General features: G+C 46.7%; 1 protein-coding gene across 3 annotated transcripts in view; it reads left to right on the top strand.

Moving 5' to 3' along the window:
• SLC39A8 (solute carrier family 39 member 8) overlaps positions 1-15,425 on the top strand; it is a 239,167-nt gene that overhangs the window by 38,846 nt on the left and 184,896 nt on the right. The window contains exons 1-2 of one of the 3 annotated variants that reach the window (XM_085636058.1): positions 2,015-2,175; positions 3,440-3,885. The exons of 1 other annotated variant lie outside the window; for it this stretch is intronic. In XM_085636058.1, the coding sequence (XP_085492184.1) occupies positions 3,652-3,885 (234 nt within the window). In that variant the 5' untranslated portion in view covers positions 2,015-2,175; positions 3,440-3,651. Of the gene's footprint in view, positions 1-2,014; positions 2,176-3,439; positions 3,886-15,425 lie in introns of those variants that run through there. One more of the 3 variants, XM_085636066.1, reaches the window with a different exon arrangement.

Below are 15,425 nucleotides of genomic sequence, written 5' to 3'. Positions count from 1 at the left end.
CCGGTTTTGGCCCCACAACAGTTGGCGTTTCCCTTAAGGTGAGTCCAGCTTTCAGCAACAATGTAGCCTGTGTCCTAGAGCGCGTCCCCCAAAACACATGCTAGGTACACTTAGGTACATTTAGTTAGGGAGACATTGTAGGAGTACGCGTCTTTTTATTATCATGTATTATGTGTACTTGTATGTATTCATGATCACTGCACAATCGTAGAGCTTTACCATCTGTTTACTTCCACAGTGCTTCTAATCCTATATATCTGCTACTGTCTAACGGTTGTTGCAGCTCATCTATTTTACACCAGAATAACAACTGTTCAATAAATACTTATTGAAAACGCCCAGCCTGTTTATTTTGTGTATCTCTCTAAAACAGACTAAGTGAGCACGAGTGACTGAAGGCCAACATACCCGGTGGGGGTGTTCGGAATCAGTCTGACACCAATCCTACAGTGTATGTTGTATGAACGTGCAGATCCTGTATAGGTTTTATAGGAAATACACAACAACAAAGGCATAGCCTTTCAGGCTGTCAAGAGCGGACATGTTTGGGTCAGATAGGACCAGGAAGGGCCTCTGGCCAGAACCCCTGTTTCACTATTGTAAACAACAAGATAAGATATAAGCCTGTGCCTCACTTAGTGTTCTACATGGATGGCCTGGTAACAGCTCTCTCTATGGAAGGAAGTGATCCTGTTCCTCCCAGAAAGGAACTTGATAACTGTAGTTCAAGCCCTTGTAACTGCATCTGATTGATGGAACCGCCTGCTTCTTGTCCTCCTAGACTCCACAGTGACCACAGCCACTTACGGGCATCTAACACACCAAAGCTCTTCTAACGTAGGGCCTGAAAAAATATGATCAGTTCACCACCATCCTGATGTAACGTCAATGCCTTCGCTTGCTGGCCTGCACCATTCTCGACACCAGCTGAACTGTTTACAAAATCATCACAGTTCACATCCACGCCTATCTGGCTGGCAAGCACCCAATCTCTGGAAGCACTTGGCACTCCTGCAGCCATGACACCAGAATGGAGACACAAAAAAACATAAAAAAGAAAAATACAAGGCAACAGGCTTTTTCCATCTATGCACCCAAGGTGTGGAATAATATCCCTGTATCCATCAGGGCTGCCTCGAACCTGCTCCAAGACAGGAAAGAGTTGATAACTCAGCTCTTTAAGAACACTACAGCACAATGCATTATCAGTCCACAAACCACCTATCTCTTCTATCACCTGTTGACTGTAACCCTGTCTTTCACCATGTACTATACAAATATTGCATATATACATTTTTTTAAACTGTAACAGGTGCAAACAAAGCTGTGCTCCACAAATAGGCCGCATCCACTGAGGTCGCTCTGAAGAGAAATATTGTGCAGGATTGTATAATCAATGATGATTTCCAGGTGAAAGAAGGATACTTAATCATACTTAGTTATCAAAAAGGAGCAAAATAAACCGCTGGGGCATTTCCAAGTTGATTATTACGTTTTCCACGTGAGGAGACGCTGTAACCTGGCAGGTTGCTGCTATCTAGAACAGACAAGCCGGCGTCTAGGTAACTAGGTGCAAGCCACACAGAAACGCCAATCTCTTCAAAAACGTTTTAAATGCGCGAAGGGGCCGCCTGTTAGGCAATCCCAGTCTCGGCCTTGCACCTTTTCAAATGTGAAGAGCCCACACAGTACTCCATCCCTCAGATATCCCGGAAGGCATGTTGCAATTGCAAGAGAGTGTTTGTTAACTCTTCAGATGAATTCCTCTAAGTTGTGATGCAGCTGTTCGAATTTTCTTTCCCTTCCCCTCCCATTTAGGACCTGCGACCTGGGAAGAGCCGTCTAATAGGTGGTGAGCAGTAACAATGCGGGGGTGCCCCACGTGTTGCCAGACAGCGCCTGTTCGCAGTTCGGGTCCCAATTCCCTCCTCCTCCTCCTCAGCTACACCGTGTACGTCGTGCAGGAATCCGTGGGATGGGTGTGGGCAGGGCACCGCCGCACTGGAGAGAGCTGGGCGTTCTTCCTGGGCTCTGGGACGCGCCCGGGGGTGTGAGGCGCGGGTTACCACCAGAAGACAGTAAAAGCCGGCGGGCGCCGCACGTGACCGCGGCGAGAGTTTATCTGCAGTCAGCTCCGCAGCAGGAGGCAGAGACTGCAGGAGGCGCGAGACTGAGGTGAGCTGAGGTGCCCTGCGCGGGGCACACCTGCTGCTGCTACTGCTACTGCATCTGGAGGCAGGCACCTGACATCCCAAGTGTGGAGTTGGAGGGAAGGCGAGACTTAAGACTCAGGGGATAGGGAAAGAAGAAACCTAAAAGTGAAGGAAGCAAGGGAGGGGGAAGGGCACAGAGAAGGGAACGAGGTAGGTAAGAAAAAGGGAATTATTTGTTATTCAAAAATCGAGAACCTAACATGTAAGAATGCAGGGAATGGAAGGGGAAATTATGTAAAGAATGAAAGGGATAAGACGAAGGAAATAATTTGTAGGAAATAATCAAAAAAACTATTTTGAGGAAGAGGAGGGAAGATTGAGGGACGAAGGTAAAACTGAATTAGAATTAAAGAAGGATGAACAAAAATCAAAGAAAAACAAGGAAAGAGATAAAGAGAACGGACGACAACGATGACGGCGGGAAAGGGGGTTCGAATGAACGAATAAAACAAGAAATGAGGAAAGTAGAAATATGAAAATTGTATAAAAATCGGAAACAAAAAAGTCAAATATATATAGAGGGAGGCAGTATAAAAAATGCTAGGAAGGGTAATAACAGGAGTGCGAAAAGGGGGCGGTGAAAGGAAAAAAATCTGCAGGGGGTATACCAAATGGGAAGAAAGCACAATCTGTAATAATTAAAGCAAAACAATGTAAACAGAAAAGAGGCTGTGCGGGAAAACAACAGAATCTATCAATATAAGGAAAACAAGCGCTGTCCATTAAAGAAAAGAACAATGGGAAACTTTAAATTAAATACAATAAAAGTCATCATTGGATGGAGAGGAAATACAGCTACAAACGTTATACCTAAAAAAAACTCGAAACCACAAAAGGGAAAGGAATAAAGGAGGGTAAAGAAAAAAACTCGAACAAGATAAGACGAACTGAAATCGAGCAAGAAGTAACAATAACAACAATGTACACTTGCTGAAGTGTACGTCAAAAATGAAACAAGCAAACAGAAACATCAGAAACAAAAGTAGGAGTTGAAATGGGTTGAAGCATGCATTCTTCCAAAATACATAATAAATAATAAAACACAGGGTTGTGCTGAGACAATAGGTATGTGAGCAGAGGCAAACAAGTGGCAATTTAGCGATTGCCAGTGAGACGGCACGCCCGAGGCGAGTGGCCTGATTTCCTTCGGAATCCTTTTATCGACTATTGTGCAGATGTCGCAACTTAACTAACGCCTCTTATCTTCTTTTCCCTGTCTTTCGCAGTCTCCCTTGGGCACATCCGGCATCGGGGAAGCACCAAGCGTGCCCCGCACTCCACAGCTGCCCCGACCACAGACGCCCAGTGTGGCTAAAGGCCAAACCCTGTTTGTTTTGACTTCTGAGGTGGGGAGTTCGCCAGGACAGCCTGCGCCTCCGCAGCTTTCCCGCTTCCAGTGTGTGTTGTACTGCAGCTGGGAAGGAGCTCGCTGCCCCCCATGGCTGGAAGGCTGCTCTTGCACCGGTGGGTGCTGCTCGCCGCGGGGCTGAGCGTGGCGCGGGGCCAGGGCGCGGGCGGCAGCGCGCAGGCGCCGGAGGAGCTCTTCGTACAGGACTCGCTGCAGCTCTACGGGGAGCAGGGGGCGCTGTCCGCAGCCAGACTCAGCACATTGTTGGACACCCTGGGGACCCGGCCGGCGGCAAATTCGCACCACCATCTGCACTACAATGAGGTAAGGTGAATCGGACATGGCACAGGGCAAGATGGAGGGGCGGATAAATCAACCGTTTAAATAGCATGCATTGTTAAAAGACACAAGGAGGACCCACTACTGTCCCATCGTGAGAATAACGAATAGTGGTGAAATGAGGAGCTTCTTAAAAGTGCACGTCGCGTTAAAAAGACTCTTGCGTAAAACGTGAATGGCAGCAAAATGTGAGAGTAAAGAGGACTTTAGGAGAAACGAAGACCTTGTATGGGGTTCTAAACACCCAGAGCATGTTAATATACATGGTTCCCGTTTGCTCGGCGCTAGGGACACACAGATTGGCACCCTATGAACATCCCAGCAACTCATCGCTTTTAAGGTGGACAACTCCCACACATATTATTCAATAGAACATGTATTTATTTATCAAGTATGCCATGGGCCCTAGTGGTCCCGGCAAGGACAATGGCCCATTCGACAGTTGTTGGAATTGTGAAATACAGCAATTTACAAGGTTCAATTGGCCCCTCGGGGCTCTACGGGCCCGGTGCCTCTGCACCTGATGCACAAAATAGTGGCTGTGCCCCAGAATTTGCCTATTATGTTTACAGAGCGCGAGGGACGCTGAAGTGTCTGGCGCACGTGTTCTCTCACCAGCACCAAGCCTCTAAGGCAGAGCTTTCAAACAGCCACAGGGGGTGTAATCCTGGAAAGTGGCAGAGGTTACCTTCATTTATTCACCAAAGCGGCGACAGATGTATTTTGGCATGATTACGGAACAGAGGTAGTGCTACATTGTAGCGAACAAACCCCCACACTTATGTAATTTACACAGGCAACAAGAAGATGTTTCTTTTGTTTCCATACACACACACACATTTGACCCACAAATTCACCGGGAACATTAAGAATCTGAGCATCTCACACTAAAGGACTTTCAGTTGGAAGTGCCGAGAACTGACATCAGCCCGTGATTTAATAACCATAAATGCTTATTAACTAGATCATAGGTATTGCCGCATTTAAATTTTAATGCGGCTATGTTTTCTTTTTCCTGTTGTGAAACCCTGGGGGTTTCTTTAAAGTGCCGTTTAAAGGTCAGAAGGTCTTCGTGGTTGACATGGAGACAAAGCAGCAGGGGATTTGGAATTTCCCAGGTGTGTGGGGTCTGGCTTGTGCTGCACAGTGTGAGCAAATAGCTGGCATCCGGCATTTGCACTCAGATTAAGACTCTTGGCCCGCGGCAAGTGATGGCAACAATCCTGTTGCTGAGGTGGTTCTTACTTGACATTTGTACAGTGCACTGTTGACACTTGTATGGCCTCTTAGAGCTAAGCCACTTCCATTTTGTTGTAGAGGGAAGAATGCATTTGTGGCTGGGTTGGTGTGTGTATGCGCGAGCGCATACAGAGTGTTCTCTGTGGAAAGTGTTCAGTGTCATGCTTGGGTTTCAGAGTTCTGAACCCAGGCGTGCATATGTTAGAAGTGTGTGATGGAAGAGTAGCACATTTCTATCTCAGCTGACATGTTCTTACAGGATTTCTGTCCCTAATGCCACGTGTGTGTGTGTGTGCGCGCGCATACAGAGTGATCTCTGAGGAAAGTGTTCAGTGTCTTGCTTGGGGTTCGGGGCTCTGAACCCAGGCATGCATATGTTAGAAGCGTGTGATGGAAGAGTAGCACATTTCTATCTCAGCTGACATGTTATTACAGGATTCCTGTCCCTAATGCCGTGTGTGTGTGCGCGCGCATACAGAGTGTTCTCTGAGGAAAGTGTTCAGTGTCATGCTTGGGTTTCGGAGTTCTGAACCCAGGCGTGCATATGTTAGAAGCGTGTGATGGAAGAGTAGCACATTTCTCTCTCAGCTGACATGTTATTACAGGATTTCTGTCCCTAATGCCACGTGTGTGTGTGTGTGTGTGTGCGCGCATACAGAGTGATCTCTGAGGAAAGTGTTCAGTGTCATGCTTGGGGTTCGGGATTCTGAACCCAGGCGTGCATATGTTAGAAGCGTGTGATGGAAGAGTAGCAAATTTCTATCTCAGCTGACGTATTATCACAACATTTCTGTCCCTAATGCCACATGTGTGTGTGTGTGTGTGCGCGCGCATACAGAGTGTTCTCTGAGGAAAGTGTTCAGTGTCATGCTTGGGGTTCGGGGTTCTGAACCCAGGCATGCATATGTTAGAAGCGTGTGATGGAAGAGTAGCACATTTCTCTCTCAGCTGACATGTTATTACAGGATTCCTGTCCCTAATGCCGTGTGTGTGTGTGCGCGCGCATACAGAGTGTTCTCTGAGGAAAGTGTTCAGTGTCATGCTTGGGTTTCGGACTTCTGAACCCAGGCGTGCATATGTTAGAAGCGTGTGATGGAAGAGTAGCACATTTCTATCTCAGCTGACATGTTATTACAGGATTTCTGTCCCTAATGCCACGTGTGTGTGTGTGTGTGTGCGCGCACATACAGAGTGATCTCTGAGGAAAGTGTTCAGTGTCATGCTTGGGGTTCGGGGTTCCGAACCCAGGCATGCATATGTTAGAAGCGTGTGATGGAAGAGTAGCACATTTCTATCTCAGCTGACATGTTATTACAGGATTCCTGTCCCTAATGCAGTGTGTGTGTGTGTGCGCGTCTACAGAGTGATCTCTGAGGAAAGTGTTCAGTGTCATGCTTGGGTTTCGGAGTTCTGAACCCAGGCGTGCATATGTTAGAAGCGTGTGATGGAAGAGTAGCACATTTCTATCTCAGCTGACATGTTATTACAGGATTTCTGTCCCTAATGCCACATGTGTGTGTGTATGTGCGCGCGCGCATACAGAGTGATCTCTGAGGAAAGTGTTCAGTGTCATGCTTGGGGTTCGGGGTTCTGAACCCAGGCATGCATATGTTAGAAGCGTGTGATGGAAGAGTAGCACATTTCTATCTCAGCTGACATGTTATTACAGGATTCCTGTCGCTAATGCCGTGTGTGTGTGTGTGTGCGCGTCTACAGAGTGATCTCTGAGGAAAGTGTTCAGTGTCATGCTTGGGGTTCGGGGTTCTGAACCCAGGCATGCATATGTTAGAAGCGTGTGATGGAAGAGTAGCACATTTCTATCTCAGCTGACATGTTATTTACAGGATTCCTGTCCCTAATGCCACGTGTGTGTGTGTGCGTCTACAGAGTGATCTCTGAAGAAAGTGTTCAGTGTCATGCTTGGGTTTCGGAGTTCTGAACCCAGGCGTTCATATGTTAGAAGCGTGTGATGGAAGAGTAGCACATTTCTATCCCAGCTGACATGTTATTACAAGATTTCTGTCCCTAATGCCACGTGTGTGTGTGTGTGTGTGCACGCGCATACAGAGTGATCTCTGAGGAAAGTGTTCAGTGTCATGCTTGGGGTTCGGGGTTCTGAACCCAGGCATGCATATGTTAGAAGCGTGTGATGGAAGAGTAGCACATTTCTATCTCAGCTGACATGTTATTACAGGATTCCTGTCCCTAATGCAGTGTGTGTGTGTGTGTGTGTGCGCGTCTACAGAGTGATCTCTGAGGAAAGTGTTCAGTGTCATGCTTGGGGTTCGGGGTTCTGAACCCAGACATGCATATGTTAGAAGCGTGTGATGGAAGAGTAACACATTTCTATCTCAGTTGACATGTTATTACAGGATTCCTGTCCCTAATGCCGTGTGTGTGTGTGTGCGTCTACAGAGTGATCTCTGAGGAAAGTGTTCAGTGTCATGCTTGGGTTTCGGAGTTCTGAACCCAGGCATGCATATGTTAGAAGCGTGTGATGGAAGAGTAGCACATTTCTATCTCAGCTGACATGTTATTACAGGATTTCTGTCCCTAATGCCACGTGTGTATGTGTGTGCGCACGCATACAGAGTGATCTCTGAGGAAAGTGTTCAGTGTCATGCTTGGGGTTCGGGGTTCTGAACCCAGGCATGCATATGTTAGAAGCGTGTGATGGAAGAGTAGCACATTTCTATCTCAGCTGACATGTTATTACAGGATTCCTGTCCCTAATGCAGTGTGTGTGTGTGCGCGTCTACAGAGTGATCTCTGAGGAAAGTGTTCAGTGTCATGCTTGGGGTTCGGGGTTCTGAACCCAGGCATGCATATGTTAGAAGCGTGTGATGGAAGAGTAGCACATTTCTATCTCAGCTGACATGTTATTACAGGATTCCTGTCCCTAATGCCGTGTGTGTGTGCGCGTCTACAGAGTGATCTCTGAGGAAAGTGTTCAGTGTCATGCTTGGGGTTCGGGGTTCTGAACCCAGGCATGCATATGTTAGAAGCGTGTGATGGAAGAGTAGCACATTTCTATCTCAGCTGACATGTTATTACAGGATTTCTGTCCCTAATGCCTCTGTGTGTGTGTGTGTGTGTGCGTCTACAGAGTGATCTCTGAGGAAAGTGTTCAGTGTCATGCTTGGGTTTCGGAGTTCTGAACTCAGGCGTGCATATGTTAGAAGCTTGTGATGGATTGGATTCCGACCGAGTCAGGCGGATGGGTTCCGACACCGTGAAGAGGTAACACATTATATTTTATAAATGTGGATTGCTTAATAAACCCAAGGGAATTTTCAAGGCGAAACTTTGTGACATCACATGCCACTCCACCATTGCCACTGGCCACTGATGTGGCTATTTTGTCTGGAATTATAAATGCAGGATTAGACTAGACCCGGGTCCTACAACCAAAAACTAATGTGCACAGCTAGTATAGGACAGGCAGTGCAAATACACAGGACACTAACATTTGGCTTTTGTTGCACCAGAGTTGAGTGTAGCAACTTCATAAATGCCTAGTGGCCCATGTGGTGTTTACAAGTGCAGAACTTAAGTGAGGGGCTTGGTTGAAGGGAGGTCCTGCACCCAGAGCAACAGCCTTTCCCCGTGGCTCTTGAAGTAGGGTTGTTGAATTTACCTGGTGCCCAGAGCACCAGGCAACAGCTGACAATATCTCTGGGCTCGGCAACCATTCCCACCTAACAGAAGACTTAGCCAAAGGCCAGCTCCTGTACCCAATGCCTTCGTGTGATGGAAGATTAGCACATTTCTATCTCAGCTGAAGTGTTTTTACAAGATTTCTGTCCCTAAGGCCACGTTGTTTTCTGCTATCCTTGAAATGTGGAGCGGACTAGGCACCCCGCTGTGGTTGATGACCTTTATTTCATAGATTTCTTATTTCTTGCTTATGTAGTAAAGATGAGAAGTCGAGTACACTGGTTATGTGCAGATGCTCATGTTGAAGATACGCACCACAAAGGTAATTTGTTGAATACTGCGCAACAGTTTGACAAATATTGTAGACCGAGTTGTTTTATCTGCACTCGCTGTGGTAGCGAGATGCTGGTTCACTAGTGCGCACATCCTCACATAACCTTAGGCAAAAATAAGAAATATTTGCTGTGGCGTTTGAGACTTTGTCGAATTAGATACAATTGTGAGGTGGTAGGTTCTAAAAATCAAATCATCTGACTATCTTCAGGGTTGTGTGGTCACATGAGAATTCCACGGATGAACAAGAAAGTGCCACAAGATGGTTGACAGATGTTGCAGTCAGAGTGGTTTTTGTATTGTGAAGAAAGGATGTTGTGGCTTTTTTACGGAGGCATGCATAAGTATTGGTAAGGCCATTCGGGAAAACGCTTTTGCCAGTCTATGATGCTATGGGGATGGTTTGACTAAAAGGCTAACACAAACAATATTTGGATATTTTCAGCCGAAACTTCCTCACAAATAAAGGCTGAGATCTGGATCAGAATCACAGCCTGATGTAATGGTTTAGCAAAGAATCAGAACTGGGCTCTAGTGAGTTGTAGATGGCGATGAGCATCCACACCTAAGAGTGATAATGAGATATCTTATGAGATAGGGTATGTCCTATTCCCTCTTTGCCACATGTGAAGTATAACAAATCTACAGTGTACGTGTTCATCGTGACAAGAAAATGTGAGCTACAGATGCAAGGTTTTGCATTTTTCCAGAATTTGACTCCCAGGTCTTAGAAACCCCACAGAAGGTGTTTTACGATTAAGTACATTCTGTAATGAATCTAGCCATCTCCAAATATTTTGCACACAATGGGCCCACTTCATAAAAACTTTGCTGTCAGTAGATGATACTCTTATGGTATTCCTGACTTTCTACCGACGTTCAGGAGTATGTCAGAAGTATTCCTGACTTAATCATACAATTCAGCAGTAAGCCAATAGTAAGTCACAGCAGAATCTTTGTGAATTGGTCTCAGAAATGACACTGTCTTCCAGATCTGTGCAATATGGCTTCTGATTACATTGGAGTTATGGAGCAGTGGTTTGTTATTGGTTGAGGACTGAGGCAAACTTTTTCATTTCTCATATTTTTAAAGGTTGAGATTATTGTCTCCAAAAGTGATGGAGCATTGCCTGTGAGATTCTTTTGTGATTGGTCCCTTGAGTTGATTTGTGGTGGGTCTGTGTTTAGGTAATGGAATTCTGTAGGCAAGATGCACTGTTGCACCTGAGAAAATCGTAAGATGGAGAGAAGGTAAATGACGTTTTCTGTGGAATGGTGGCTGTTTTTTTGCCATTGGCATGTTGGGTGGCCCTAGCAGTCAGTGGTGCTGAAGTGCACTGATCCAGTGTAGTGTGTGGTGTTTACAGATATATTATCTGAGATGTAGAAGTGAGGGTTAGGCGGACATTTTTTCCAGTGGAGGACAGCCTTTTCCTCAGAGGAATATCACATGGAACGCAGTTATATAACTTTCCTCCCCTGCGCTGCCAAGCGAGGTACGAATGCGCTATGTCTGGGGCATAGTGATTAGTCAAAACAAAGGCTTATCAGGGCACCTGCAACACAAAGAGCAGTAACATTGGCACAAGGTAGTAGGTTCCATGTTGGGTTAGCTTTCTTTTTGTTCGATGGTCTTCTCAGAGGGTGGGGTGGCCTGCTGTAAGGCTGTGTGATTCAGCTAGAGGTGATCAATTATAAAAATTGGCAGTTTGGGGCTCCAGTCTGGTGCTTGGCTTTACAGGGCAGGTGGGGACAGTTTAACTCTCCAATCCCGCTGAATCACAACTGTTTTGTTGTCTGTAAAATCCAGCACTCAACAGCTTGTTGTAGTTAAGTGAATATATTGTTCTAAACGTTCACAACCATTTGTTGTGTATATATCAAGTAAGAGGACGGGTATTGCATACAATCTGAACCATAAAGGTTTTCTAGGATTCATGAGAATTTATTGACTTAATTGCAAAAATAATGAAAGCAAACTTTGCAGTTTAATGGGTGTACAAACAAATTTAATATTACATCACCTCTATTAAAAACACAAAAGTGTATTTTTTCCTAAAAGGCAAACAAAAGTACCTAATTTTCATGACAAAAGGAAGTAGATTTTCTACTTCCCAGTTTGTTCTTTAATAGATACGCCTCATAAAATATCTTATGAGCCATCAGTTAAATAGGTCAGCACAAGAGTATGTGTTCCAAAGTACCAGCTAAGCTTCAATATAAATATGCACTTTGGTCATTTGGCAGTCCCTTGAAAATACCCAGAAAGAATGATATAATAAACAGTCTACGTCAAGTTTATAGCTGTCTTTCCTATCTTGAGATTGCCAACTTCAGCTACGTGTCTACCTACATTTGGAGCTAAACCCATTTATAAAAATAATGTAACTTCATACATGAGAATGAAGATGTATTTTTAATATTTCCTCAACGACCTCTAACAAAATATCAGCATAAAATAATTATTGTGGTCCTCTATGTGTAAAAGTGAAGGGCTCATTTCTATTTTAGGAAATTAAACTCAATTTCTGGCCAAAAATAACTACCAAGTAAAATATGCCTGCAGGCTTTGGGGGGTGCTCTTATTTAACGCCAATGAAGTATTCACATAGTGAAAGACTTACAAGCCTCAAGAAAGACCACAATCCACTCGGTCTCACTACCATATGAAGGATGAGATAAATCGACTAACTTAAATGGCTTCAAATGACAGACTTCACACGCCACCCCACGATCGAGCTCCAAATTAAAAATTGGTTTTCTTAAAATGAATTTAAAGTGAAGTGCATAGAAACGGACCATATTCTAAGTCAGAGGTTTTCAGAACTTTCATTGATGTTGCAGGCATATGTGAGCATGTGAATGGATGCCCTCTCACCCTTGCATTTCACATTGACCCTATAATGAAGGCATTTAAAGGTCGGAATAATATCACTTTTAATCCGGTCAATACACCACTCTTCAGAAAAAGAGTGACAACCAACAATCATTTCCTTCAGGGTATAAGTACTAATCAAAAGTGTTGATATATTTGATCAAAAGGCCAGGTGGGTTTTTTGTAGATGTTCATTCAGTGCAATAAATTATGCCGTCTGCATATATTAGGGGTTTGGCAGTAGAACACACAACTTAGGGCCCAATTGCGATATTGTGCGGAAACTTTCTGCCGACTCCTTGTTGGATTCGGTTCCGACCGACAGTTCCGCACGAGAGAGCTCCCATTGACTCTATGTGAGCCTGTGTTGCGACCGAGAACACAGGCTCCTATGAGGAAAAGGGGTGTCTGCGGAAAACTTTGCTCCCTGTCTCGGGGACCCCATGGTGCCTGCCACACAGTGCATGGTTTTAAAGGGGATCCCTTGGGAACCCCCTCTGCCCCCAACCGGAGGCCTCAGGATGAAAGGGGGCCTTCTAGGGCCCCCCAAAGTCAGTTTCCGACAGCCTTTTCGCGTCGGACAGACCGAGTTGGAAATGCTGTTGGAATCCTACATCGTAATTGGTCGGTCGGAAACGGCGTCTGTAAAGCTGTATGATTCAGCTCCGACTGACACGGATTCTCCGAGAGCCGGTCGGAGCCGATTCAGAATGTCCCAACAGTTTCCCTTCAGACCGCGAACTTCTTAAACGGTCAGGCGGATTTGATTTCGACCGAGTCAGGCGGATGAGTTTCAACACGGCAAACAGGTAACGCATTATTTCTATAAATGTAGATTGCTTAATAAACCCAAGGGAATTTTCAAGACGAAACTTAGTGACATCACTTGTCACTACTGTTGACACTGGCCACTGATGTGGCTATTCTGTCTGGAATTATGAATGAGGGATTAGACTAGAGCCAGGTCCTACAACCAAAAACGAATATGCACAGCGAGTATGGGACAGGCAGTGCAAATCCACAGGACACAACTGTTAGAACCGGGGTCTCTAGTTGGCAGGGGTATGCACCCTAGTCCAGGTAGGGACCACCGCTTCCGACAGGGTAGCTTGGCGCAAAGCAGTTAGGCTCGATGCAGGAGGCAATGTGTAAAGTAATTGTCCAACACACTTCAACAGTAACGCAGTAAATCACACACATAAAAGGGACACCACACCTGTTTTATGTAAAAATAGAATTATCTTTATCTCAAAACTATGCCAGATCCAAAAATAGTAAGGATTCACCATATACAATCAGCAGTGACAGGCAAAAATGTCTTTGGGACGGTTGTTGCAAAATAGTCTGGCAGAAACTGTCCTTCAAACGGGAGACATAAGGCAAAACAGTTCCTCAAGTGCAGTAGATTATGCACTGCTCGTAGTCTTTGTGAACAATGGTCACTTTGGTGCGGGAGGACGGTGCCGCAGCTGTCCTGCGCCCTTCGCAGTTGTACTATTGTTACTGGTGTTCATCATCTCAGGGCGGGTTCCGCATTTAGATTTACCTAGCCCCGGCAACTCCGTAAAGGATGACAGTCCCCGTTCACAGGAGGTATGCACAAATAGTCCCGGGTAGAGCGAGTTCAAATGGGCGACTCCGCAATAAGTAGATGCAGTTCTTGGCAAGCCCGTGAGTAAACTAAGGCAGTCGCCGCACTCTAGAACCCGCTCCCGCCAAATTCCCCTGCACGGCAGCTTAACTTGCACGCTGTCTGTTACCTGAGGTGGGCACCGGCTTCTGGGCTTCGCGGGTCTCCCAGGACGCTGGGTTTCTCATCACGGCTGCACAGGAGTGGGACAGTGGCAGCCCTTCCGGCTTCGACGCCGCGGTCCCCTTTCCCCGTGATGTCAGGGAAGTCCTGGTTGCTGGGCAACCCTCGCACCAGCGCCCAATCGCAGCGCGGAGGGGGTCTACGTCACGATGGGGAATGCTCAGCAGCTTTCCGATGTTCCCAGGCAGCAGTGATCTCTGGCCCACAGCGCTCACTGGAGAAGCGCGTCACGGCGATTTCAGGTCCCGGGCTGGCTGCGGTGATTCTGGGGCATACAGCGCTTTCCCTCACAGCACCACACAACACTGCACAGCGCAGTCAGGCCCCGGGCCGGCGGCAGTGATTTCACAGCCACACAGCGCTCCTTTGCCACAGCGCTTCAGTCCCTTCACAGCACTTTTTAGCGCATTCCTGTCCTGGGCGGCGGTGGTGATTTCAAGGTATTCAGCGCTTCTTCCCACCGCGCTTTTAGAGCACAGCGCAGATGGGGGCCCAGGCTGGTAGTCGGTGATGCGAACAACAGCTTGTGCTGCAGAGGCAGTCTATAGCTATGATCATACGTTGCTGCCCTAGGAAGTCCCCGCTAGGCGGGGGGGAATAGTTCACAGCAGGTTATGGAGACACTCTGGAGATGTTACCTCAGTCTCCCTGGCAGGGCAAGATCAGCAGTCACTAGGGCAGCTCAGCACGTTGGGGGCAGCAGATCCTGGGAGCAGTCAGCCTCAACAGTGTGGCAATCCTCCTGGCACCGCAGTCTCCACTCCTTCAGAGAGTTATGCTGGTCCAGGAGTGTAACAGAGATGTGTGGCCAGAACCCTCCCTATTATACCCTAAGGTCAGGTGACCGGGAGGGGCGGCACTTTCTGGAAGAATCTAGGGGGTTGGAAATCTCTGGAAAAATCTAGGAGGCTCTGGGGTGTTCCCTTTCTTTCCTACCTGTCTGTCAACAGGGACAAAAGGCTACAGATGCAAAAAGTCCCAGTCCGTGCAGACTATCAGCATGCAGATGGAGGGTAGGCCTCACTGCAGTAGCAGGGCCTATGGCTGATGCACTAGTGTCACCATGCTTTTAATAGAGAGCACCTGCACCTCAGCACTGTTTAGAAGTGGTAAGGGGCCCAGAGTCCTAAGTCCAACAAAAATGTGGGGTCCAGTGGGAGGCAAAGAGGGCAAAACAATGTAGGGGAAGACCACCCTCGGGCTGACAGGTCTAACCACAACCTTTTAGCTTTTGTTGCACCAGAGTTTAGTGCAGCATCTTGACAAATGCCTAGTGGCCCATGTAGTGTTTATAAGTGCAGAACTTAAGTGAGGGGCTTGGTTGAAGGGAGGTCTTGCACCCAGAGCAAGAGCCTTTCCCTGTGGCTCTTGAAGTAGGGTTGTTGAATTCACCTGGTGCCCAGAGCATCAGGCAACAGCGGAGGATAGCTCTGGGCTCGGCAACCATTCCCACCTAACAAAAGACGTAGCCAAAGGCCAGCTCCTGTACCCAAAGGCTTCTGGGAATGGCAAATGATTGACCATGTTCTTCAGCTGGTTTAGTAATGCCACCGATCACATCACTTGATTTGCACTGAGGCTTCTTCCACTGGGGCAAGATTTCTTGGT

This window comes from Triturus cristatus, chromosome 2_1 (genome assembly GCF_964204655.1).
Source record: "Triturus cristatus chromosome 2_1, aTriCri1.1, whole genome shotgun sequence".
NCBI lineage: Eukaryota > Metazoa > Chordata > Amphibia > Caudata > Salamandridae > Triturus > Triturus cristatus.
Note: the sequence above shows the minus strand (reverse complement) of the source record. Positions and strands in the feature narration are given on the sequence as shown.